General features: G+C 38.3%; 1 protein-coding gene across 1 annotated transcript in view; it reads left to right on the top strand.

The window, feature by feature from the left end:
* Positions 1 to 25,271, top strand: part of LOC140284891 (uncharacterized) — a 28,844-nt gene extending 3,573 nt beyond the window's left edge. Inside the window, exons 5-21 of the mRNA XM_072378906.1 lie at positions 381 to 500; positions 1,952 to 2,071; positions 3,557 to 3,676; positions 7,093 to 7,266; positions 10,352 to 10,525; positions 11,639 to 11,812; positions 12,926 to 13,099; positions 14,217 to 14,390; positions 15,511 to 15,684; positions 16,808 to 16,981; positions 18,261 to 18,434; positions 19,555 to 19,728; positions 20,850 to 21,023; positions 22,147 to 22,320; positions 23,439 to 23,612; positions 24,734 to 24,907; positions 25,049 to 25,271. Coding sequence (XP_072235007.1) covers positions 381 to 500; positions 1,952 to 2,071; positions 3,557 to 3,676; positions 7,093 to 7,266; positions 10,352 to 10,525; positions 11,639 to 11,812; positions 12,926 to 13,099; positions 14,217 to 14,390; positions 15,511 to 15,684; positions 16,808 to 16,981; positions 18,261 to 18,434; positions 19,555 to 19,728; positions 20,850 to 21,023; positions 22,147 to 22,320; positions 23,439 to 23,612; positions 24,734 to 24,907; positions 25,049 to 25,271 — 2,845 coding nt within the window. The remainder of the gene's footprint in view (positions 1 to 380; positions 501 to 1,951; positions 2,072 to 3,556; positions 3,677 to 7,092; positions 7,267 to 10,351; positions 10,526 to 11,638; positions 11,813 to 12,925; positions 13,100 to 14,216; positions 14,391 to 15,510; positions 15,685 to 16,807; positions 16,982 to 18,260; positions 18,435 to 19,554; positions 19,729 to 20,849; positions 21,024 to 22,146; positions 22,321 to 23,438; positions 23,613 to 24,733; positions 24,908 to 25,048) is intronic.
* The last annotated feature ends 415 nt before the right edge of the window (positions 25,272 to 25,686 follow it).

Raw genomic sequence — 25,686 nt, forward strand, 5'->3', positions numbered from 1 at the left:
CTTCTTTATGATCATTTAGATGTTTTTCAGGGTCCTGCTCTGTGATCTCTGCCTAAAAGTAGCTGAATTCTCAGAGAGAAATAAGCCCTGGTTTGTAGAATATTTCCTGGTGCATCTTTAGTTCCTGGTCACTGCAGAGGAAACTCAGAGGGTCAAAACCCTCCAGAGGTGCTTGGTCTCTGAGGAAAGTTCCTGCAGCGGAAACGTGGCCCCTGATGTCAGATAGAAAAGCTGTGATGTGATCTAAGAGGACTGTTCCACAGAGGAAAGCTTCTGATTCTCTGCAGCAGTTTGTGTGTTCAGAGCTTCTTAAATGGTTTTAATGAGAGAATTTCTCAGTGATTGATGTGATGTGAATAACAACATGTTTGTGTTTGCAGAGGTTGGCACCACAGATGGAGAGCTGAGTCTCCAGAACCCGACTGTCTGTCTATGATGAGTGACTGGTCCAAAGATTATCCTCCAAACCTCAGTGATGAACCTGGACCCTCAGACACAAAGTAAGAGAACTGAAACAGAGATTTCAGGATGTTTTATGATCTCTGTGTTGCATAAATTAATAGATAAAGAGCAAATGAATTCAAGAAAAATATCATAGATGTATGAAAAAAGGATTAAATCAATTAGACAAAGCTAAAGTTAAATGAATACAGAAATTAATTTCACATTCTGTTAATTGATTACACCATAAACAAATTATTCTATTAGGAACATTTATTGGTATTTAATTATTTATTCATTGACTCACAAAAGTATTTTTGTAATTTGTAAAATTGACTTTGTAACACAAGTAAGAAATGCTGAAACTTATACTGGTAACCCAAACAGGGTGTGAAGCAGGTTGAAGGTATTCAGGGTATATTTTGGTTATTTAGATTAACGACCAATCAGATCAGTCTGAGCAGCGTCAGGATGCAGGTCATCACCTCAGTAAGTCAACAGGTTTTCCTGAGTCTGGATAAGAGATGAAAACAATTCAAACTTCAATTTACTGGCAGTTGTCATTTAACCAGATTAAGAAATAATTTTTTGATTTAATCATCCGGTGATTTCAGCTGCTATTATTAACATTTTAAAGGCTGCATTTGTCAGAAATTCAGAGAAGACGGCCTGAAGCTGAAGAACTTTAAGTGAACAGCATACATCTTTTATCATTATCTGATTTTATTTTAATCAATAAGGTTGATTTTTGATTAAATGTTAGTTCTTTGAAAGTCAGCAGCAACAACCTTTAGAGGAATCAGTCCCTGTTTTAGGCTCAGAAACATTCCCTTTGGCTGACACCTCTCTAATAAAGATGCTGTTGAGTCAAAGTCAAACAGAGTCATCGCTCTCTGCTCCAGTCGAAGTTGGACAGAGACTTTTTACGCAGCCACATCTATTTTAGTTGGTCATTTTCTAAGAGCAGTGTTGGGAGGAGGTGCCGATACACAAGTTGATGTCTTATCTTGAAACCTAACCTGCTGTGATTATTGATTCCCCATCAGTTATTTTATGACCTGAAGTTTAATTAACATCAGTCAAGAACTTTCAGTTTGGTTTTGATATCAGACACCAACACAGATTCAACACTTCTTTATGATCATTTAGATGTTTTTCAGGGTCCTGCTCTGTGATCTCTGCCTAAAAGTAGCTGAATTCTCAGAGAGAAATAAGCCCTGGTTTGTAGAATATTTCCTGGTGCATCTTTAGTTCCTGGTCACTGCAGAGGAAACTCAGAGGGTCAAAACCCTCCAGAGGTGCTTGGTCTCTGAGGAAAGTTCCTGCAGCGGAAACGTGGCCCCTGATGTCAGATAGAAAAGCTGTGATGTGATCTAAGAGGACTGTTCCACAGAGGAAAGCTTCTGATTCTCTGCAGCAGTTTGTGTGTTCAGAGCTTCTTAAATGGTTTTAATGAGAGAATTTCTCAGTGATTGATGTGATGTGAATAACAACATGTTTGTGTTTGCAGAGGTTGGCACCACAGATGGAGAGCTGAGTCTCCAGAACCCGACTGTCTGTCTATGATGAGTGACTGGTCCAAAGATTATCCTCCAAACCTCAGTGATGAACCTGGACCCTCAGACACAAAGTAAGAGAACTGAAACAGAGATTTCAGGATGTTTTATGATCTCTGTGTTGCATAAATTAATAGATAAAGAGCAAATGAATTCAAGAAAAATATCATAGATGTATGAAAAAAGGATTAAATCAATAAAACAAATAGAAAATTAAATGTCAGAGTAAATAAAAAGGTTTTAACAAAGTTAAATGAATACAGAAATTAATTTCACATTCTGTTAATTGATTACACCATAAACAAATTATTCTATTAGGAACATTTATTGGTATTTAATTATTTATTCATTGACTCACAAAAGTATTTTTGTAATTTGTAAAATTGACTTTGTAACACAAGTAAGAAATGCTGAAACTTATACTGGTAACCCAAACAGGGTGTGAAGCAGGTTGAAGGTATTCAGGGTATATTTTGGTTATTTAGATTAACGACCAATCAGATCAGTCTGAGCAGCGTCAGGATGCAGGTCATCACCTCAGTAAGTCAACAGGTTTTCCTGAGTCTGGATAAGAGATGAAAACAATTCAAACTTCAATTTACTGGCAGTTGTCATTTAACCAGATTAAGAAATAATTTTTTGATTTAATCATCCGGTGATTTCAGCTGCTATTATTAACATTTTAAAGGCTGCATTTGTCAGAAATTCAGAGAAGACGGCCTGAAGCTGTAGAACTTTAAGTGAACAGCATACATCTTTTATCATTATCTGATTTTATTTTAATCAATAAGGTTGATTTTTGATTAAATGTTAGTTCTTTGAAAGTCAGCAGCAACAACCTTTAGAGGAATCAGTCCCTGTTTTAGGCTCAGAAACATTCCCTTTGGCTGACACCTCTCTAATAAAGATGCTGTTGAGTCAAAGTCAAACAGAGTCATCGCTCTCTGCTCCAGTCGAAGTTGGACAGAGACTTTTTACGCAGCCACATCTATTTTAGTTGGTCATTTTCTAAGAGCAGTGTTGGGAGGAGGTGCCGATACACAAGTTGATGTCTTATCGTGAAACCTAACCTGCTGTGATTATTGATTCCCCATCAGTTATTTTATGACCTGAAGTTTAATTAACATCAGTCAAGAACTTTCAGTTTGGTTTTGATATCAGACACCAACACAGATTCAACACTTCTTTATGATCATTTAGATGTTTTTCAGGGTCCTGCTCTGTGATCTCTGCCTAAAAGTAGCTGAATTCTCAGAGAGAAATAAGCCCTGGTTTGTAGAATATTTCCTGGTGCATCTTTAGTTCCTGGTCACTGCAGAGGAAACTCAGAGGGTCAAAACCCTCCAGAGGTGCTTGGTCTCTGAGGAAAGTTCCTGCAGCGGAAACGTGGCCCCTGATGTCAGATAGAAAAGCTGTGATGTGATCTAAGAGGACTGTTCCACAGAGGAAAGCTTCTGATTCTCTGCAGCAGTTTGTGTGTTCAGAGCTTCTTAAATGGTTTTAATGAGAGAATTTCTCGGATTGATGTGATATGAATAACAACATGTTTGTGTTTGCAGAGGTTGGCACCACAGATGGAGAGCTGGGTCTCCAGAATCTGGCTATCTGTCTATGAAGAGTAATCTGTCCAAAGATTATCCTCCAAACCTCAGTGATGAACCTGGACCCTCAGACACAAAGTAAGAGAACTGAAACAGAGATTTCAGGATGTTTTATGATCTCTGTGTTGCACAAAGGAATAGATAAAGAGCAAATGAATTCAAGAAAAATATCATAGATGTATGAAAAAAGGATTAAATCAATAAAACAAATAGAAAATTAAATGTCAGAGTAAATAAAAAGGTTTTAACAAAGTTAAATGAATACAGTTGGAAATTAAGGCAGAAATGTATTTCACATTCTTTTAATTGATTACACCAGAAATAAATTATTCTATTAGGAACATTTATTGGTATTTATTTATTTATTTATTGACTCACAAAAGACTGGATGTTGCTTGTAGCCTAGCATGTCAGTGGAGACCCAATGTAGATTCAGGGCTGTCTGTCCTGTCATGCTCAAGCTAGAGCTCAGCACTGTTGGATCTGTCCTCTTCAGGTAGGTGAATAATGGGGTCTGGATCATTGCTGGCCCATTGGCATGAACGTGTACTATAGCTCTGTTAGCTCATAGCTGCTGTTATGTGGCTACTTGTGGCTATAGGAGAGCTAACGGAGGGATTTCTACACAGCCACTCTACTGGGACCACTTCATCCACACGTGCCTCAGTACATGTGCCTTAGCGGTCAGCGACTCACTGACTCAAGTCTTTTGCTGTTAGCTTCAGGGACGAGACCCGCTCAGCCTGTTCCTCCAGGGCTTGTCGTACCTGGTCCAGTTTGGAGTTGAGCACGTTGAATGAAGATTTAAATCCAGACGTCAAATCCTCTCAGTTCTGCCGAAGCAAGGAGGTGATAGCCTCCAGTGTTAGCTAGTGTCCTCCTTACTCGCTTTTACTTCTTAGAAGGCATGACAAATGGGTCAAAAATATTCAAATCACAAGAAAAAAGTTGTTATGTCGATGGGGCAAGTCAGCGAATGTGTTTTTGCAACATGCACTTTATGGTAGATGTGTTACGACATTGAGAGTGATTTATTTATGTTAGGTAGGCTATTTTGCAAAAGACACAATATATAATATAATATAATACACACACACACACCTATATAAAACACGAATATATGATAGAGAAGTAGAAGCCAATTGTGTACTACTCAGCTATTTTAATAAGTTGAAAAATGAAGAAACAATACATCATACATCTATATATAAAATAAAACACAAGAGACAGAAGTTATATATCAGAAAAAAATTAAAATCTAGATCAATATCAAGATTGATTCAAATTGGCCTTATTGGCATGAATGGTATCAACCATTGTTGCCTAAAGCAAAACATACCGAAATACAATTAAATTATAATACAATTACATTGAATTATTTACATTATTATTTAATTTCTATCTGTTTAAACCTCTCTCTCTCTCTCTGAGAGATCTCTCAGAAATAAATGAAAATCTATATAAATCAGAAGAAATTAAGACAGACAGATGATAAATCCTAAAAAAAATGTAAATTTTCAAGTTAAACACAAGAACATGACGCCACCCCTCCCCAAACCATATTTACACAAAGTTGCTCATGAGAGTTTAAATGAGCTAAAAGCCCTGAAAGAGGACTGTTTGCAGAGCTTCTTTCTCGTGCTCCCTTTCTGCAGGTCAACAGAGGTGAGTTTGGCAATGTGGTGCAGCCTTATTTTCAGAAACACAGACACAACCAATGACAACAGGTTGGAATAATGGTTGTTGATGCCAAACTGTGTCTCCTCAATGTGTTCCCCAAGCTGGAAAACATCCTCCGTTCCTCCCGGACGATGTAGGTGACTGTCGACGTCTTTGGAGCTGGCCTTGCTGAGGCTTGGTGAAGCACCCTCTCTGCAGCTCTCAGCACCTTCACTGTGCCTTGTGATGGAATCCAAATCGCTATCATTACAGGGTTTCATTAGGTATCAGATAGTTGAAATCAATACTCATCTATTCAAAATACACAGAGAACAGAGCACTTATTTCTAAACTGTATGTTCAACGTGCAACATGCAAACTTAGTATTTTCTTGAATTCCTTCTCTCCATAGGCCTGCTTTGGACTACAGAACATTTCACACAGCCTTATCTCTCTAACATGTGTGATGGTATGTGTAAGGTTATATACAAACTTTGAGTTTGGGCTGAGAGGACAGGAAAGAGGGGACAACAAGCAGCGTAACACCAGGCCAGAGATACCTGCTGAGAGAGAGAAACACAAGTTAATGACAACAATGATGTCATATGTACATGGAGGGAGGAGAGGTGCATCATGGGAGCTCCCCCAGCAGGCTGGGCCTATAGCAGCAGAACTATGGGATGTTTCAGGCTCACCTGAGCCATCCCTAACTATAAGCTTTATCAGAAAGGAAAGTTTCAGCCTGATCTTAAAGGTAGAGAGGGTGTCTGCTTCCTGAAGCCAAACTGGCAGCTGGTTCCACAGAGAGGGGCCTGATAACTGAAGGCTCTGCCTCCCATTCTGCTTTTAGGGGCCTGATAACTGAAGGCTCTGCCTCCCATTCTGCTTTTAGGGGCCTGATAACTGAAGGCTCTGCCTCCCATTCTGCTTTTAGGGGCCTGATAACTGAAGGCTCTGCCTCCCATTCTGCTTTTAGGGGCCTGATAACTGAAGGCTCTGCCTCCCATTCTGCTTTTAGGGGCCTGATAACTGAAGGCTCTGCCTCCCATTCTGCTTTTAGGGGCCTGATAACTGAAGGCTCTGCCTCTCATTCTGCTTTTAGGGGCCTGATAACTGAAGGCTCTGCCTCCCATTCTGCTTTTAGAAACTCTGGGAACCACAAGGAAAGCTGCAGCCTGAGAGCAAAGTGCTCTGTTGGGGAAATATCCAACTATGAGATCTTTAAGATATGATGGAGCTCGGTCATTAAAAGCTTTATATATGAGGAGAAGAACCTTAAATTCTATTCTGAATTTAACAAGGAGTCAATGAGGAGAAGCTAAAACTGGAGAAACATGATCTCTCCTGTTAGTTCTCATCAGAACTCTGGCTGCAGCATTTTGGATCAGCTGGAGGCTTTTCAGAGAATCTGTGGGTCCAGTAATAAAGAATTACAGTAGTCCAATCCTGAAGGAACAAATGCATGGACTAGTTTCTCTGCATCACCCTGAGACAGGATGTTCCTGATTTTAACAATATTACGAAGGTGAAAGAAGGCAGTCCTAGAAACCAGTTTTATATATGCATCAATACCCTTTTTTCATACCCTTGAATTCATCTCATAATTCCATCTCATGAAAACTCTGTATGTTTCACCAGTTTTTAAAACCTATTCTACATTTCAAAGTACACATCTAATCCTTGAGCAGATCGTGAAATTGCTGTTGGGCCGATTCTTTTACTCGTTTTTGAAAATAAGTGATGATGTGCCACACTTGTTCCACACTAACACAGTGACAACGTCGTTTCAGACATATTTGATTAGAATTGATCTACATGATATATTCTTCATTCAGATTGGAAGGCTGCGGGTTGTCAGAGATCAGCTGTGCTTCTCTGGCCTCAGCTCTGAAGTCCAACCCCTCCAACCTGACAGAACTGGACCTGAGTGGGAACACCATAAAGGATTCAGAAGTTAAACAGCTGTGTGGTTTCCTGGGAAGTCCACTTTGCAGACTGGAGACTCTGAGGTCAGACACCACCTTTTAGTTGTGTTCCAAGGTTAATGTGATGTGAAAACTGTGTTGACACTAAACTTTACGTATTAGACTGATGTGATCCTGATCCACACTGAGTACCATCATAGTTTTTCCTGTTTTTTGAGGTCAGAGCTGCGGTGTTTGGACTCATCTTTGTCCCTGTAGTGTCTCTTGGCTTCCCTGATGGACTTCTGGGGGTTGTATGTGGCTGCTCTGTAGGCCTCAGGCCTCAGGCTTAAGGCTTTAAACCATGGATACACCGATCCGATACTTGGATCGGATATCGGTCCCGATATTGACAAAATATATGGATTGGTTATCGGAAAGTACAGCCAATCCATTATTTATTTATCTTTTTCAATTAATTTAATTGTTAATACTTCTCAACAAGTACATAACAAATCACAGAGGAATCACACAGGTTATATGAGAGACTGCACTAACTACTGCGGTCCGCCCCCTTTGAAATACTGGAAAATCTAGGTGCTTGTTGCCTGTTTCTATGCATCTATGAGATCTACATTTATCTTGCAAAATGAAGCTATCCAGCCGGCGTTTAATCTCCAAAAAGCTTCTGGTAAATGAATCGGCTCGTGTTCTTCTACCAGTATGACGGTGAAGTTTTGACCGCAGATCCCCTCAGCAGACCCGGGCTGGGCTGCTCCGCCGCTCCGCTACAGGTGTGGCTGGTTTGGACTTCTCCCACCATGTCGGAGCAAATGTGCAAACAAGCGTTATTTGGATAAATTGGCGGCACAACGGGGAAATAAACGGCTACTTTCTAACTCGGAAAAGCTTTAATACTTGATGTTAGCATAATTTAATAGAGAGTTACGGCGGTTTCAAGTGAGCTATAGCAAGGGGATGTTCCCCGCACAGCCCAACCCTTCAATGAGTGTTTCTGTTTTTTTTATTGTTGTTCTGTTGTTTTAATTAAATTAAATTGTGCTATTCATTACCTTGAAGTTTACTTTTAGCTCAGTGTGCAGAGTCGTATATTTATATATATATATGTATATTTTCAATGTAAAAACGTTTCTGAAAAAAAGGTACTTATTCTTTTTCAGTGTTCCGTTTTATTTGTTTAAACTTTTATTTCTTCTTTTTTTATTATCAGCTATTTACACATTTCATTAACAAACAATGGATCATTCCTTATATTTATATTATTTTGTTTAATTTTAGGATAAGTTTAGTTAACAAATATTTAAGTCAAACCTGAAACCTTCCACATAGTGAGGAATACAGTTTGTAAATTCAACAAAGGTATCAGATCGGTATCGGGTATCGACCGATATGCAAAACCCAGATATCGGAATCGGTATCAGAATCAAAAAAGCTGGATCGGTGCATCCCTACTTTAAACTGAGCTCTGATCTCCTCAGTAACTCAGTTTCTGGTTTGGATGAGTGCAGATGATGGCTTTTTACAGCACTGTTTGTCCTGTGCCAGTGTGTCGCAACCTTTCAGTGTTCTTCACCCTTGCGTTCTTGATTACCAAAGCCTTGAATCCACGAGCCTGTAGTTGAGCGTTCCTCCTACAGAGTGATCTTTTGTTTCATAAAGTTTTTTAATCATAGTCATAGTTTAGACATCGTTTAAAGTTTCATAGTCTGTTTTGTTTCCTCCATTAAGGAGTGTTTTTTTGTTCTTGTTAATGTTTCATAGTGCCTCCGTTAGACGGTTTTGTTTTGACAACCATTTATAGTGCCTCAGTTATAGGAGAGCCTAGCGATAAATATTAAAGTTTCATTGTACCTCCCTTTGTGGAGAGTTTTTGTGTTATTAGTAATTGTGCCTCTGTTAATCGAAAGAGCGTCTTTTGTGTATTCCGCCTCACTAGGAGAGCGTGTAAAGTTTATTTGTTACTGTTTCACAGCCTTTCTGTTGTCCTCCTGGAGTGGAGTGAGTTTTGTATTGATAAGTTTATAGATACATTAGCCATTAGCAAGTATAGATATTGAGGAAAGTGTATTAGGTTTTCACAGCCTGTTGTTTTGCTCTGTTCTGGAGATCCATAAGATCCATAAGATCCAGCCTTCTTATCTTCTGGCTGTCTCTGCTTCCTCTGTATCATTCTCTCAGACTTCTGCTGACTTCTGAACCGATTGGCAGAGGACACCGTAGATGTCGGCTCCAGAGCCAATCAAAATGTATGTTGTACAGTTCTCTGATTGGTTGTTTTTCGCACACTTGGTAACGCTGTGTTTGTGCCAAAAAACTTGAGCGCGTGTAGAGTGTCGAGGTTGAGAGGGAGGAGGGGGCGTGCCGTGATCTGCTGGCGCAGTTTGTGAGATAGTTATTGAGCACAGAATAGATGTTTGCTCGCTCAGAATTAATTATTTCTTGCTTGAATGTGATTTTCCTTTCAACATATATGTGATGTGCTCGCAAAATATATTTTCCTGTTCTTAAAATCTGCTGCGGTTCGCTCAGGATTATGGCACAGAAATAACGCCATAGCTGTCAGAAGCCTTCACCACTTTGAGCTTGACCTCTGAGCACAGCTTGACCTTGAGTGTAGATGGAAAAATCTAAATCAGGCTCCTGTGTGACTGGTGGAGATGGGGGAGGTCTCCCAAGCATCAGCCTCAAACTCCACTGATTCTGACAGTTAGTCAAAGTGTCCATCAGCATCCATTAATCAGCCAAACTGATCAATCAGTCCACCTCTAGATGGTTCCAACACTTTTATAAGGCTCTGTAATGTTTGGACTGACTGAAATATTCAAACACAACAAGTCAAAGGAACAAGTTCTGCTTCTGTCAACTCTTTAAAGAACTTTAATGACATGATGATATTAAGCATCACTACACCATGTTTTTCTGCCTTTAACATTCAATATAACAGTCAGTTTGAATTCCATTTCTATCAGTTTGGTCCCATTTGCTCCAAAACTCCTCCTGAAATTTTTGTTTACTTTGAAACTTGAATAAGAGAATAAGAATAAGACTAAGACTGATGGAAAAACTAATATTTTGACCCAGTTAAACTCCATGAAGAGTCAAACTCCTGTTGGACTGTTTTAACCTGCATCCTGTTGGCGTCAGCTCACATGTTTTATTCTTTATTCAGATTGAAGGACTGCAGGTTGTCAGAGATCAGCTGTGCTTCTCTGGTCTCAGCTGTGAAGTCCAACCCCTCCAATCTGACAGAACTGAACCTGAGCAGGAACAACATCAGTGACTCTGCAGTGAAGGAGCTGTGCAGCTTTCTGCAGAGTCCACACTGTGGACTGAAGACTCTGAGGTCAGACACCATGTTTCAGTTGTTTGTTCAGATTAATATGATGTGAAAGTTGTGCTGGTCTTCATGGTAAAGTCTGTTTCTTCTTCAGTGGTTTAGTTGATGAAATGATGATTAAGTAATCAGAAAACAGTGAATCTGTCAGACAGAAAGTAATCTAGAATCTCTGGCTGATGCTTCTGGAGCTCCAGAGTTAGTGAATATTTCTGGCTGAAACAATAACAGTTTGGAGCAGCAAAACTCCAAAAGCCCATTAATCAGCTGATGCTAACAAACTCCCCTCCAACACTGTTGGAAATGAAGAATCTTTGACTTGATTAGAAAACAGCTTTCATCACAGCAGCAGTTATCTTCAGTCAGATTCATTAATGATGAGAAAATCCAGCCAAAAAGGTTCTCCCACTAATAATTTCACTAATAATTACTGAGCAGCCATGAAGGAGGGAGGCAGGGACTGCTTCATCACTGTAGCCACATGCTGTTCTGTTCACCTGCTGGCTTTATGGCAGCTGTTTCCACCTGTTTCATTAATTTATGAGGAGAACATTGAGTTGCTGTGAATAACGTGTGTGAATGTAGGCTGAAAAACAGCAGGTCAGAAACATGAAGCTTCATCAGTTTCTTTTAGGAACTAAAAATGGTTTTCAACATGAAAGAAGTGAAGCAGGATTTTATTTCACTGTCAAAGTCAATTTCATTAATTCTTTCATGGTTTTTACTCCCACTTTAGTATGTTTGTTCATATTTCAGATGTTTTCACATCCAGAAACTTTCTGTCAAGTTCAAAACTTTTTTCAATTTTGAAGATCAGAAAAATGTGAAAATTTCAAATCTGAAACTGAAGGAAAACAAATTCAAACATGAAAAACATATCAAACAAGATTTGAAATGGAAAATGCATCAAATAATCTATAATCAAATAAGATCAAAGTAAAATCATCTGTTTTGGCTTCGAATTAAATTTCTCTTTAAAGAATAAGACTTGACTTTCAGCTTCAACTCATGGAAAAACTAATATTTTGTCCCAGTTAAACTCCATGAAGAGTCAAACTCCTGTTGGACTGTTTTAACCTGCATCCTGTTGGCGTCAGCTCACATGTTTTATTCTTTATTCAGATTGAAGGACTGCAGGTTGTCAGAGATCAGCTGTGCTTCTCTGGTCTCAGCTGTGAAGTCCAACCCCTCCAATCTGACAGAACTGAACCTGAGCAGGAACAACATCAGTGACTCTGCAGTGAAGGAGCTGTGCAGCTTTCTGCAGAGTCCACACTGTGGACTGAAGACTCTGAGGTCAGACACCATGTTTCAGTTGTTTGTTCAGATTAATATGATGTGAAAGTTGTGCTGGTCTTCATGGTAAAGTCTGTTTCTTCTTCAGTGGTTTAGTTGATGAAATGATGATTAAGTAATCAGAAAACAGTGAATCTGTCAGACAGAAAGTAATCTAGAATCTCTGGCTGATGCTTCTGGAGCTCCAGAGTTAGTGAATATTTCTGGCTGAAACAATAACAGTTTGGAGCAGCAAAACTCCAAAAGCCCATTAATCAGCTGATGCTAACAAACTCCCCTCCAACACTGTTGGAAATGAAGAATCTTTGACTTGATTAGAAAACAGCTTTCATCACAGCAGCAGTTATCTTCAGTCAGATTCATTAATGATGAGAAAATCCAGCCAAAAAGGTTCTCCCACTAATAATTTCACTAATAATTACTGAGCAGCCATGAAGGAGGGAGGCAGGGACTGCTTCATCACTGTAGCCACATGCTGTTCTGTTCACCTGCTGGCTTTATGGCAGCTGTTTCCACCTGTTTCATTAATTTATGAGGAGAACATTGAGTTGCTGTGAATAACGTGTGTGAATGTAGGCTGAAAAACAGCAGGTCAGAAACATGAAGCTTCATCAGTTTCTTTTAGGAACTAAAAATGGTTTTCAACATGAAAGAAGTGAAGCAGGATTTTATTTCACTGTCAAAGTCAATTTCATTAATTCTTTCATGGTTTTTACTCCCACTTTAGTATGTTTGTTCATATTTCAGATGTTTTCACATCCAGAAACTTTCTGTCAAGTTCAAAACTTTTTTCAATTTTGAAGATCAGAAAAATGTGAAAATTTCAAATCTGAAACTGAAGGAAAACAAATTCAAACATGAAAAACATATCAAACAAGATTTGAAATGGAAAATGCATCAAATAATCTACAATCAAAAAAGATCAATGTAAAATCATCTGTTTTGGCTTCGAATGAAATTTCTCTTTAAAGAATAAGACTTGACTTTCAGCTTCAACTGATGGAAAAACTAATATTTTGTCCCAGTTAAACTCCATGAAGAGTCAAACTCCTGTTGGACTGTTTTAACCTGCATCCTGTTGGCTTCAGCTCACATGTTTTATTCTTTATTCAGATTGAAGGACTGCAGGTTGTCAAAGATCAGCTGTGCTTCTCTGGCCTCAGCTGTGAAGTCCAACCCCTCCCATATGACAGAACTGAACTTGAGTCAGAACATCATCAGTGACTCTGCAGCGAAGGAGCTGTGCAGCTTTCTGCAGAGTCCACACTGTGGACTGAAGACTCTGAGGTCAGACACCATGTTTCAGTTGTTTGTTCAGATTAATATGATGTGAAAGTTGTGCTGGTCTTCATGGTAAAGTCTGTTTCTTCTTCAGTGGTTTAGTTGATGAAATGATGATTTATTAAGTAATCAGAAAACAGTGAATCTGTCAGACAGAAAGTAATCTAGAATCTCTGGCTGATGCTTCTGGAGCTCCAGAGTTAGTGAATATTTCTGGCTGAAACAATAACAGTTTGGAGCAGCAAAACTCCAAAAGCCCATTAATCAGCTGATGCTAACAAACTCCCCTCCAACACTGTTGGAAATGAAGAATCTTTGACTTGATTAGAAAACAGCTTTCATCACAGCAGCAGTTATCTTCAGTCAGATTCATTAATGATGAGAAAATCCAGCCAAAAAGCTTCTCCCACTAATAATTTCACTAATAATTACTGAGCAGCCATGAAGGAGGGAGGCAGGGACTGCTTCATCACTGTAGCCACATGCTGTTCTGTTCACCTGCTGGCTTTATGGCAGCTGTTTCCACCTGTTTCATTCATTTATGAGGAGAACATTGAGTTGCTGTGAATAACGTGTGTGAATGTAGGCTGAAAAACAGCAGGTCAGAAACATGAAGCTTCATCAGTTTCTTTTAGGAACTGAAAATGGTTTTCAACATGAAAAAAGAGCAGCAGGATTTGATTTCACTGTCAAAGTCAATTTCATTCATTCTTTCATGGTTTTTATTTCCACTTTAGTATATTTGTTCATATTTCAGATGTTTTCACATCCAGAAACTTTCTGTCAAGTTCAAAACTTTTTTCAATTTTGAAGATCAGAAAAATGTGAAAATTTCAAATCTGAAACTGAAGGAAAACAAATTCAAACATGAAAAACACATAAAACAAGATTTGAAATGGAAAATGCATCAAATAATCTACAATCAAAAAAGATCAAAGTAAAATCATCTGTTTTGGCTTCGAATTAAATTTCTCTTTAAAGAATAAGACTTGACTTTCAGCTTCAATTGATGGAAAAACTAATATTTTGTCCCAGTTAAACTCCATGAAGAGTCAAACTCCTGTTGGACTGTTTTAACCTGCATCCTGTTGGCGTCAGCTCACATGTTTTATTCTTTATTCAGATTGAAGGACTGCAGGTTGTCAAAGATCAGCTGTGCTTCTCTGGTCTCAGCTTTGAAGTCCAACCCCTCCCATCTGACAGAACTGGTCCTGAGTCAGAACATCATCAGAGACTCTGCAGTGAAGAAGCTGTGCAGCTTTCTGCAGAGTCCACACTGTGGACTGAAGACTCTGGGGTCAGACACCATGTTTTAGTTGTTTGTTCAGATTAATATGATGTGAAAGTTGTGCTGGTCTTCGTGGTAAAGTCTGTTTTCTTCTTCAGTGGTTTAGTTGATGAAATGCTGATTTATTAAATAATCAGAAAACAGTGAATCTGTCAGACAGAAAGTAATCTAGAATCTCTGGCTGATGCTTCTGGAGCTCCAGAGTTAGTGAATATTTCTGGCTGAAACAATAACAACAGTTTGGAGCAGCAAAACTCCAAAAGCCCATTAATCAGCTGATGCTAACAAACTCCCCTCCAACACTGTTGGAAATGAAGAATCTTTGACTTGATTAGAAAACAGCTTTCATCACAGCAGCAGTTATCTTGAGTCAGATTCATTAATGATGAGAAAATCCAGGCAAAAAGCTTCTCCCACTAATAATTTCACTAATAATTACTGAGCAGCCATGAAGGAAGGAGGCAGGGACTGCTTCATCACTGTAGCCACATGCTGTTCTGTTCACCTGCTGGCTTTATGGCAGCTGTTTCCACCTGTTTCATTAATTTATGAGGAGAACATTGAGTTGCTGTGAATAACGTGTGTGAATGTAGGCTGAAAACAGCAGGTCAGAAACATGAAGCTTCATCAGTTTCTTTTAGGAACTGAAAAAGGTTTTCAACATGAAAAAAGTGAAGCAGGATTTTATTTCACTGTCAAAGTCAATTTCATTAATTCTTTCATGGTTTTTACTCCCACTTTAGTATATTTGTTCATATTTCAGATGTTTTCACATCCAGAAACTTTCTGTCAAGTTCAAAACTTTTTTCAATTTTGAAGATAAAAAAAATGTGAAAATTTCAAATCTGAAACTGAAGGAAAACAAATTCAAACATGAAAAACACATAAAACAAGATTTGAAATGGAAAATGCATCAAATAATCTACAATCAAATAAGATCAATGTAAAATCATCTGTTTTGGCTTTGAATGAAATTTCTCTTTAAAGAATAAGACTTGACTTTCAGCTTCAACTGATGGAAAAACTAATATTTTGTCCCAGTTAAACTCCATGAAGAGTCAAACTCCTGTTGGACTGTTTTAACCTGCATCCTGTTGGCTTCAGCTCACATGTTTTATTCTTTATTCAGATTGAGGGACTGCAGGTTGTCAGAGATCAGCTGTGCTTCTCTGATCTCAGCTGTGAAGTCCAACCCCTCCCATCTGACAGAACTGAACCTGAGTGAGAACAACATCAGTGACTCTGCAGCGAAGGAGCTGTGCAGCTTTCTGCAGAGTCCACACTGTGGACTGAAGACTCTGAGGTCAGACGCCATGTTTCAGTTGTTTGTTCAGATTAATATGATGTGAAAGTTGTGCTGGTCTTCATGGTAAAGTCTGTTTTCTTCTTCAGTGGTTTAGTTGATGAAATTATGATTTATTAAATAATCAGAAAACAGTGAATCTGTCAGACAGAAACTAATCTAGAATCTCTGGCTGATGCTTCTGGAGCTCCAGAGTTAGTGAATATTTCTGGCTGAAACAATAACAACAGTTTGGAGCAGCAAAACTCCAAAAGCCCATTAATCAGCTGATGCTAACAAACTCCCCTCCATCACTGTTGGAAATGAAGAATCTTTGACTTGATTAGAAAACAGCTTTCATCACAGCAGCAGTTATCTTCAGTCAGATTCATTAATGATGAGAAAATCCAGCCAAAAAGCTTCTCCCACTAATAATTTCACTAATAATTACTGAGCAGCCATGAAGGAGGGAGGCAGGGACTGCTTCATCACTGTAGCCACATGCTGTTCTGTTCACCTGCTGGCTTTATGGCAGCTGTTTCCACCTGTTTCATTCATTTAGGAGGAGAACATTGAGTTGCTGTGAATAACGTGTGTGAATGTAGGCTGAAAAACAGCAGGTCAGAAACATGAAGCTTCATCAGTTTCTTTTAGGAACTGAAAAAGGTTTTCAACATGAAAAAAGAGCAGCAGGATTTTATTTCACTGTCAAAGTCAATTTCATTCATTCTTTCATGTTTTTTACTCCCACTTTAGTATATTTGTTCATATTTCAGATGTTTTCACATCCAGAAACTTTCTGTCAAGTTCAAAACTTTTTTCAATTTTGAAGATCAGAAAAATGTGAAAATTTCAAATCTGAAACTGAAGAAAAACAAATTCAAACTTGAAAAACACATAAAACAAGATTTGAAATGAAAAAAATCCATCAAATAATCTACAATCAAATAAGATCAATGTAAAATCATCTGTTTTGGCTTTGAATGAAATTTCTCTTTAAAGAATAAGATTTGACTTTCAGCTTCAACTGATGGAAAAACTAATATTTTGTCCCAGTTAAACTCCATGAAGAGTTAAACTCCTGTTGGACTGTTTTAACCTGCATCCTGTTGGCTTCCGCTCACATGTTTTATTCTTTATTCAGATTGTGGGACTGCAGGTTGTCAGAGATCAGCTGTGCTTCTCTGGTCTCAGCTCTGAAGTCCAACCCCTCCCATCTGACAGAACTGGACCTGAGCTGGAACATCATCAGTGACTCTGCAGTGAAGGAGCTGTGCAGCTTTCTGCAGAGTCCACACTGTGGACTGAAGACTCTGGGGTCAGACACCATGTTTTAGTTGTTTGTTCAGATTAATATGATGTGAAAGTTGTGCTGGTCTTCGTGGTAAAGTCTGTTTTCTTCTTCAGTGGTTTAGTTGATGAAATGATGATTTATTAAATAATCAGAAAACAGTGAATCTGTCAGACAGAAACTAATCTAGAATCACTGGCTGATGCTTCCGGAGCTCCAGAGTTAGTGAATATTTCTGGCTGAAACAATAACAACAGTTTGGAGCAGCAAAACTCCAAAAGCCCATTAATCAGCTGATGCTAACAAACTCCCCTCCAACACTGTTGGAAATGAAGAATATTTGACTTGATTAGAAAACAGCTTTCATCACAGCAGCAGTTATCTTGAGTCAGATTCATTAATGATGAGAAAATCCAGGCAAAAAGCTTCTCCCACTAATAATTTCACTAATAATTACTGAGCAGCCATGAAGGAAGGAGGCAGGGACTGCTTCATCACTGTAGCCACATGCTGTTCTGTTCACCTGCTGGCTTTATGGCAGCTGTTTCCACCTGTTTCATTCATTTATGAGGAGAACATTGAGTTGCTGTGAATAACGTGTGTGAATGTAGGCTGAAAAACAGCAGGTCAGAAACATGAAGCTTCATCAGTTTCTTTGAGGAACTAAAAATGGTTTTCAACATGAAAAAAGAGCAGCAGGATTTTATTTCACTGTCAAAGTCAATTTCATTAATTCTTTCATGGTTTTTACTCCAACTTTAGTATATTTGTTCATATTTCAGATTTGTTCATATTTCAGCTTCATCAGTTTCTTTTAGGTACTGAAAATGGTTTTCAACATGAAAAAAGAGCAGCAGGATTTTATTTCACTGTCAAAGTCAATTTCATTCATTCTTTCATGGTTTTTACTCCCACTTTAGTATATTTGTTCATATTTCAGATGTTTTCACATCCAGAAACTTTCTGTCAAGTTCAAAACTTTTTTCAATTTTGAAGATCAAAAAAATGTGAAAATTTCAAATCTGAAACTGAAGGAAAACAAATTCAAACATGAAAAACACATAAAACAAGATTTGAAATGGAAAATGCATCAAATAATCTACAATCAAATAAGATCAATGTAAAATCATCTGTTTTGGCTTTGAATGAAATTTCTCTTTAAAGAATAAGACTTGACTTTCAGCTTCAACTGATAGAAAAACTAATATTTTGTCCCAGTTAAACTCCATGAAGAGTCAAATTCCTGTTGGACTGTTTTAACCTGCATCCTGTTGGCTTCAGCTCACATGTTTTATTATTTATTCAGATTGAGGGACTGCAGGTTGTCAGAGATCAGCTGTGCTTCTCTGGCTTCAGCTCTGAAGTCCAACCCCTCCCATCTGACAGAACTGAACCTGAGTGAGAACATCATCAGTGACTCTGCAGCGAAGGAGCTGTGCAGCTTTCTGCAGAGTCCACACTGTGGACTGAAGACTCTGAGGTCAGACTCCATGTTTTAGTTGTTTGTTCAGATTAATATGATGTGAAAGTTGTGCTGGTCTTCATGGTAAAGTCTTTTTTCTTCTTCAGTGGTTTAGTTGATGAAATTATGATTTATTAAATAATCAGAAAACAGTGAATCTGTCAGACAGAAACTAATCTAGAATCACTGGCTGATGCTTCTGGAGCTCCAGAGTTAGTGAATATTTCTGGCTGAAACAATAACAGTTTGGAGCAGCAAAACTCCAAAAGCCCATTAATCAGCTGATGCTAACAAACTCCCCTCCAACACTGTTGGAAATGAAGAATCTTTGACTTGATTAGAAAACAGCTTTCATCACAGCAGCAGTTATCTTCAGTCAGATTCATTAATGATGAGAAAATCCAGCCAAAAAGCTTCTCCCACTAATAATTTCACTAATAATTACTGAGCAGCCATGAAGGAAGGAGGCAGGGACTGCTTCATCACTGTAGCCACATGCTGTTCTGTTCACCTGCTGGCTTTATGGCAGCTGTTTCCACCTGTTTCATTCATTTATGAGGAGAACATTGAGTTGCTGTGAATAACGTGTGTGAATGTAGGCTGAAAAACAGCAGGTCAGAAACATGAAGCTTCATCAGTTTCTTTTAGGAACTGAAAAAGGTTTTCAACATGAAAAAAGAGCAGCAGGATTTTATTTCACTGTCAAAGTCAATTTCATTCATTCTTTCATGTTTTTTACTCCCACTTTAGTATATTTGTTCATATTTCAGATGTTTTCACATCCAGAAACTTTCTGTCAAGTTCAAAACTTTTTTCAATTTTGAAGATCAGAAAAATGTGAAAATTTCAAATCTGAAACTGAAGAAAAACAAATTCAAACTTGAAAAACACATAAAACAAGATTTGAAATGAAAAAAATCCATCAAATAATCTACAATCAAATAAGATCAATGTAAAATCATCTGTTTTGGCTTTGAATGAAATTTCTCTTTAAAGAATAAGACTTGACTTTCAGCTTCAACTGATGGAAAAACTAATATTTTGTCCCAGTTAAACTCCATGAAGAGTCAAACTCCTGTTGGACTGTTTTAACCTGCATCCTGTTGGCTTCAGCTCACATGTTTTATTCTTTATTCAGATTGTGGGACTGCAGGTTGTCAGAGATCAGCTGTGCTTCTCTGGCTTCAGCTCTGAAGTCCAACCCCTCCCATCTGACAGAACTGAACCTGAGTGAGAACATCATCAGTGACTCTGCAGTGAAGGAGCTGTGCAGCTTTCTGCAGAGTCCACACTGTGGACTGAAGACTCTGGGGTCAGACTCCATGTTTTAGTTGTTTGTTCAGATTAATATGATGTGAAAGTTGTGCTGGTCTTCGTGGTAAAGTCTGTTTTCTTCTTCAGTGGTTTAGTTGATGAAATTATTATTTATTAAATAATCAGAAAACAGTGAATCTGTCAGACAGAAACTAATCTAGAATCTCTGGCTGATGCTTCTGGAGCTCCAGAGTTAGTGAATATTTCTGGCTGAAACAATAACAACAGTTTGGAGCAGCAAAACTCCAAAAGCCCATTAATCAGCTGATGATAACAAACTCCCCTCCAACACTGTTGGAAATGAAGAATCTTTGACTTGTTTTGAAAACAGCTTTCATCACAGCAGCAGTTATCTTCAGTCAGATTCATTAATGATGAGAAAATCCAGGCAAAAAGCTTCTCCCACTAATAATTTCACTAATAATTACTGAGCAGCCATGAAGGAAGGAGGCAGGGACTGCTTCATCACTGTAGCCACATGCTGTTCTGTTCACCTGCTGGCTTTATGGCAGCTGTTTCCTCCTGTTTCATTCATTTATGAGGAGAACATTGAGTTGCTGTGAATAACGTGTGTGAATGTAGGCTGAAAAACAGCAGGTCAGAAACATGAAGCTTCATCAGTTTCTTTGAGGAACTAAAAATGGTTTTCAACATGAAAAAAGTGAAGCAGGATTTTATTTCACTGTCAAAGTCGATTTCATTCATTCTTTCATGGTTTTTACTCCCACTTTAGTATATTTGTTCATATTTCAGATGTTTTCACATCCAGAAACTTTCTGTCAAGTTCAAAACTTTTTTCAATTTTGAAGATCAGAAAAATGTGAAAATTTCAAATCTGAAACTGAAGGAAAACAAATTCAAACATGAAAAACACATAAAACAAGAATTGAAATGGAAAATGCATCAAATAATCTACAATCAAATAAGATCAATGTAAAATCATCTGTTTTGGCTTCGAATGAAATTTCTCTTTAAAGAATAAGACTTGACTTTCAGCTTCAACTGATGGAAAAACTAATATTTTGTCCCAGTTAAACTCCATGAAGAGTCAAACTCCTGTTGGACTGTTTTAACCTGCATCCTGTTGGCTTCAGCTCACACGTTTTATTCTTTATTCAGGTTGAGGGACTGCAGGTTGTCAGAGATCAGCTGTGCTTCTCTGGCCTCAGCTGTGAAGTCCAACCCCTCCCATCTGACAAAACTGGACCTGAGTCAGAACATCATCAGTGACTCTGCAGCGAAGGAGCTGTGCAGCTTTCTGCAGAGTCCACACTGTGGACTGAAGACTCTGAGGTCAGACACCATGTTTCAGTTGTTTGTTCAGATTAATATGATGTGAAAGTTGTGCTGGTCTTCATGGTAAAGTCTGTTTTCTTCTTCAGTGGTTTAGTTGATGAAATTATTATTTATTAAATAATCAGAAAACAGTGAATCTGTCAGACAGAAACTAATCTAGAATCTCTGGCTGATGCTTCCGGAGCTCCAGAGTTAGTGAATATTTCTGGCTGAAACAATAACAACAGTTTGGAGCAGCAAAACTCCAAAAGCCCATTAATCAGCTGATGCTAACAAACTCCCCTCCATCACTGTTGGAAATGAAGAATCTTTGACTTGATTAGAAAACAGCTTTCATCACAGCAGCAGTTATCTTCAGTCAGATTCATTAATGATGAGAAAATCCAGGCAAAAAGCTTCTCCCACTAATAATTTCAATAATAATTACTGAGCAGCCATGAAGGAGGGAGGCAGGGACTGCTTCATCACTGTAGCCACATGCTGCTCTGTTCACCTGCTGGCTTTATGGCAGCTGTTTCCTCCTGTTTCATTCATTTATGAGGAGAACATTGAGTTGCTGTGAATAACGTGTGTGAATGTAGGCTGAAAAACAGCAGGTCAGAAACATGAAGCTTCATCAGTTTCTTTGAGGAACTAAAAATGGTTTTCAACATGAAAAAAGTGAAGCAGGATTTTATTTCACTGTCAAAGTCAATTTTATTCATTCTTTCATGGTTTTTATTTCCACTTTAGTATATTTGTTCATATTTCAGATGTTTTCACATCCAGAAACTTTCTGTCAAGTTCAAAACTTTTTTCAATTTTGAAGATCAAAAAAATGTGAAAATTTCAAATCTGAAACTGAAGGAAAACAAATTCAAACATGAAAAACACATAAAACAAGATTTGAAATGAAAAAAATCCATCAAATAATCTACAATCAAATAAGATCAATGTAAAATCATCTGTTTTGGCTTTGACTGAAATTTCTCTTTAAAGAATAAGACTTGACTTTCAGCTTCAACTGATGGAAAAACTAATATTTTGTCCCAGTTAAACTCCATGAAGAGTCAAACTCCTGTTGGACTGTTTTAACCTGCATCCTGTTGGCTTCAGCTCACACGTTTTATTCTTTATTCAGATTGTGGGACTGCAGTTTGTCAGAGATCAGCTGTGCTTCTCTGGTCTCAGCTGTGAAGTCCAACCCCTCCCATCTGACAGAACTGGACCTGAGTCAGAACATCATCAGTGACTCTGGAGTGAAGGAGCTGTGCAGCTTTCTGCAGAGTCCACACTGTGGACTGAAGACTCTGGGGTCAGACTCCATGTTTTAGTTGTTTGTTCAGATTAATATGATGTGAAAGTTGTGCTGGTCTTCATGGTAAAGTCTGTTTTCTTCTTCAGTGGTTTAGTTGATGAAATAATGATTAATTAAGTACTCAGAAAACAGTGAATCTGTCAGACAGAAACTAATCTAGAATCTCTGGCTGATGCTTCTGGAGCTCCAGAGTTAGTGAATATTTCTGGCTGAAACAATAACAGTTTGGAACAGCAAAACTCCAAAAGCCCATTAATCAGCTGATGCTAACAAACTACCCTCCAACACTGTTGGAAATGAAGAATCTTTGACTTGATTAGAAAACAGCTTTCATCACAGCAGCAGTTATCTTCAGTCAGATTCATTAATGATGACGAAATCCAGCCAAAAAGCTTCTCCCACTAATAATTTCACTAATAATTACTGAGCAGCCATGAAGGAAGGAGGCAGGGACTGCTTCATCACTGTAGCCACATGCTGTTCTGTTCACCTGCTGGCTTTATGGCAGCTGTTTCCACCTGTTTCATTCATTTAGGAGGAGAACATTGAGTTGCTGTGAATAACGTGTGTGAATGTAGGCTGAAAAACAGCAGGTCAGAAACATGAAGCTTCATCAGTTTCTTTGAGGAACTAAAAATGGTTTTCAACATGAAAAAAGTGTAGTAGGATTTTATTTCACTGTCAAAGTCAATTTCATTCATTCTTTCATGGTTTTTACTCCCACTTTAGTATGTTTGTTCATTTTTCAGATGTTTTCACATCCAGAAACTTTCTGTCAAGTTCAAAACTTTTTTCAATTTTGAAGATCAAAAAAATGTGAAAATTTCAAATCTGAAACTGAAGGAAAACAAATTCAAACATGAAAAATACATCAAACTAGATTTGAAATGGAAAATGCATCAAATAATCTACAATCAAATAAGATCAATGTAAAATCATCTGTTTTGGCTTTGAATGAAATCTCTCTTTAAAGAATAAGACTTGACTTTCAGCTTCAACTGATGGAAAAACTAATATTTTGTCCCAGTTAAACTCCATGAAGAGTCAAACTCCTGTTGGACTGTTTTAACCTGCATCCTGTTGGCTTCAGCTCACATGTTTTATTCTTTATTCAGATTGTGGGACTGCAGGTTATCAGAGATCAGCTGTGCTTCTCTGGTCTCAGCTGTGAAGTCCAACCCCTCCCATCTGACAGAACTGGACCTGAGTCAGAACATCATCAGTGACTCTGCAGTGAAGGAGCTGTGCAGCTTTCTGCAGAGTCCACACTGTGGACTGAAGACTCTGGGGTCAGACACCATGTTTCAGTTGTTTGTTCAGATTAATATGATGTGAAAGTTGTGCTGGTCTTCATGGTAAAGTCTGTTTTCTTCTTCAGTGGTTTAGTTGATGAAATAATGATTAATTAAGTACTCAGAAAACAGTGAATCTGTCAGACAGAAACTAATCTAGAATCTCTGGCTGATGCTTCTGGAGCTCCAGAGTTAGTGAATATTTCTGGCTGAAACAATAACAACAGTTTGGAACAGCAAAACTCCAAAAGCCCATTAATCAGCTGATGCTAACAAACTCCCCTCCAACACTGTTGGAAATGAAGAATCTTTGACTTGATTAGAAAACAGCTTTCATCACAGCAGCAGTTATCTTCAGTCAGATTCATTAATGATGATGAAATCCAGCCAAAAAGCTTCTCCCACTAATAATTTCACTAATAATTACTGAGCAGCCATGAAGGAAGGAGGCAGGGACTGCTTCATCACTGTAGCCACATGCTGTTCTGTTCACCTGCTGGCTTTATGGCAGCTGTTTCCTCCTGTTTCATTCATTTATGAGGAGAACATTGAGTTGCTGTGAATAACGTGTGTGAATGTAGGCTGAAAAACAGCAGGTCAGAAACATGAAGCTTCATCAGTTTCTTTGAGGAACTAAAAATGGTTTTCAACATGAAAAAAGTGTAGTAGGATTTTATTTCACTGTCAAAGTCAATTTAATTCATTCTTTCATGGTTTTTATTCCCACTTTAGTATGTTTGTTCATATTTCAGATGTTTTCACATCCAGAAACTTTCTGTCAAGTTCAAAACTTTTTTCAATTTTGAAGATCAGAAAAATGTGAAAATTTCAAATCTGAAACTGAAGGAAAACAAATTCAAACATGAAAAACACATAAAACAAGATTTGAAATGGAAAATGCATCAAATAATCTACAATCAAATAAGATCAATGTAAAATCATCTTCTTTGGCTTCGAATGAAATTTCTCTTTAAAGAATAAGACTTGACTTTCAGCTTCAACTGATGGAAAAACTAATATTTTGTCCCAGTTAAACTCCATGAAGAGTCAAACTCCTGTTGGACTGTTTTAACCTGCATCCTGTTGGCTTCAGCTCACATGTTTTATTCTTTATTCAGATTGAGGCGCTGCATGTTGTCAGAGATCAGCTGTGCTTCTCTGGTCTCAGCTCTGAAGTCCAACCCCTCCCAGCTGACAAAAGTGGACCTGAGTGAGAACAACATCAGTGACTCTGCAGCGAAGGAGCTGTGCAGATTTCTGCAGAGTCCACACTGTGGACTGAAGACTCTGAGGTCAGACGCCATGTTTCAGCTGTTTTTTCAGATTAATATGATGTGAAAGTTGTGTTGGTCTTCGTGGTAAAGTCTGTTTTCTTCTTCAGTGGTTTATTGATGAAATGAAGATTTATTAAATATTTTTTATTCTTTATTCAGATTGAGGGACTGCAGGTTGTCAGAGATCAGCTGTGCTTTTCTGGTCTCAGCTCTGAAGTCCAACCCGTCCCATCTGACAGAACTGGACCTGAGTCAGAACAACCTGAAGGAATCAGCTGTGAAGGAGCTGTCAGATCTTGTGAAGAGTCCACACAACAAACTGGAGACTCTGAGGTCAGTAGAGTGTTGGAGGTCCATGCAGCTCTCAGCAGCACTGTACTGATCCAGTGTTTCCTGTAAACCTGCAGCCTTCTCAGTGTGAAGCTGCGGGAGGAAAATGATGTCAGACTGCAGGATTAAACACAAATACAACAGTTAGCCAGGCAGAGATCCTCTGGAAACCCTCATTTATCAGCTCTCTTATTTCTTCTTCTCTACAGGTGGAAGTGATGATGAAGAGGACGATGTGAGCCAGGATGATCTGTGTCCCGTTGATCCACAGAGGATGAAGCTTGTGTGCAGAGAAACTCTGACTGGACCATGAAGATGATGTTAAGGATGTATATCATGATGATATCTGTATGTATTCCATGTTTTTCTTCTTATTTGAATAATAAAATTAAAGTTGTTAGAAATTATCCATAAATCCAGCTGCCATCACCACCTGCAGTTCCAGCTGAATTTAAAGAAAAGCCTCC

This window comes from Leuresthes tenuis, unplaced genomic scaffold (assembly GCF_036924035.1).
Source record: "Leuresthes tenuis unplaced genomic scaffold, fLeuTen1.0.hap1 SCAF_24, whole genome shotgun sequence".
NCBI lineage: Eukaryota > Metazoa > Chordata > Actinopteri > Atheriniformes > Atherinopsidae > Leuresthes > Leuresthes tenuis.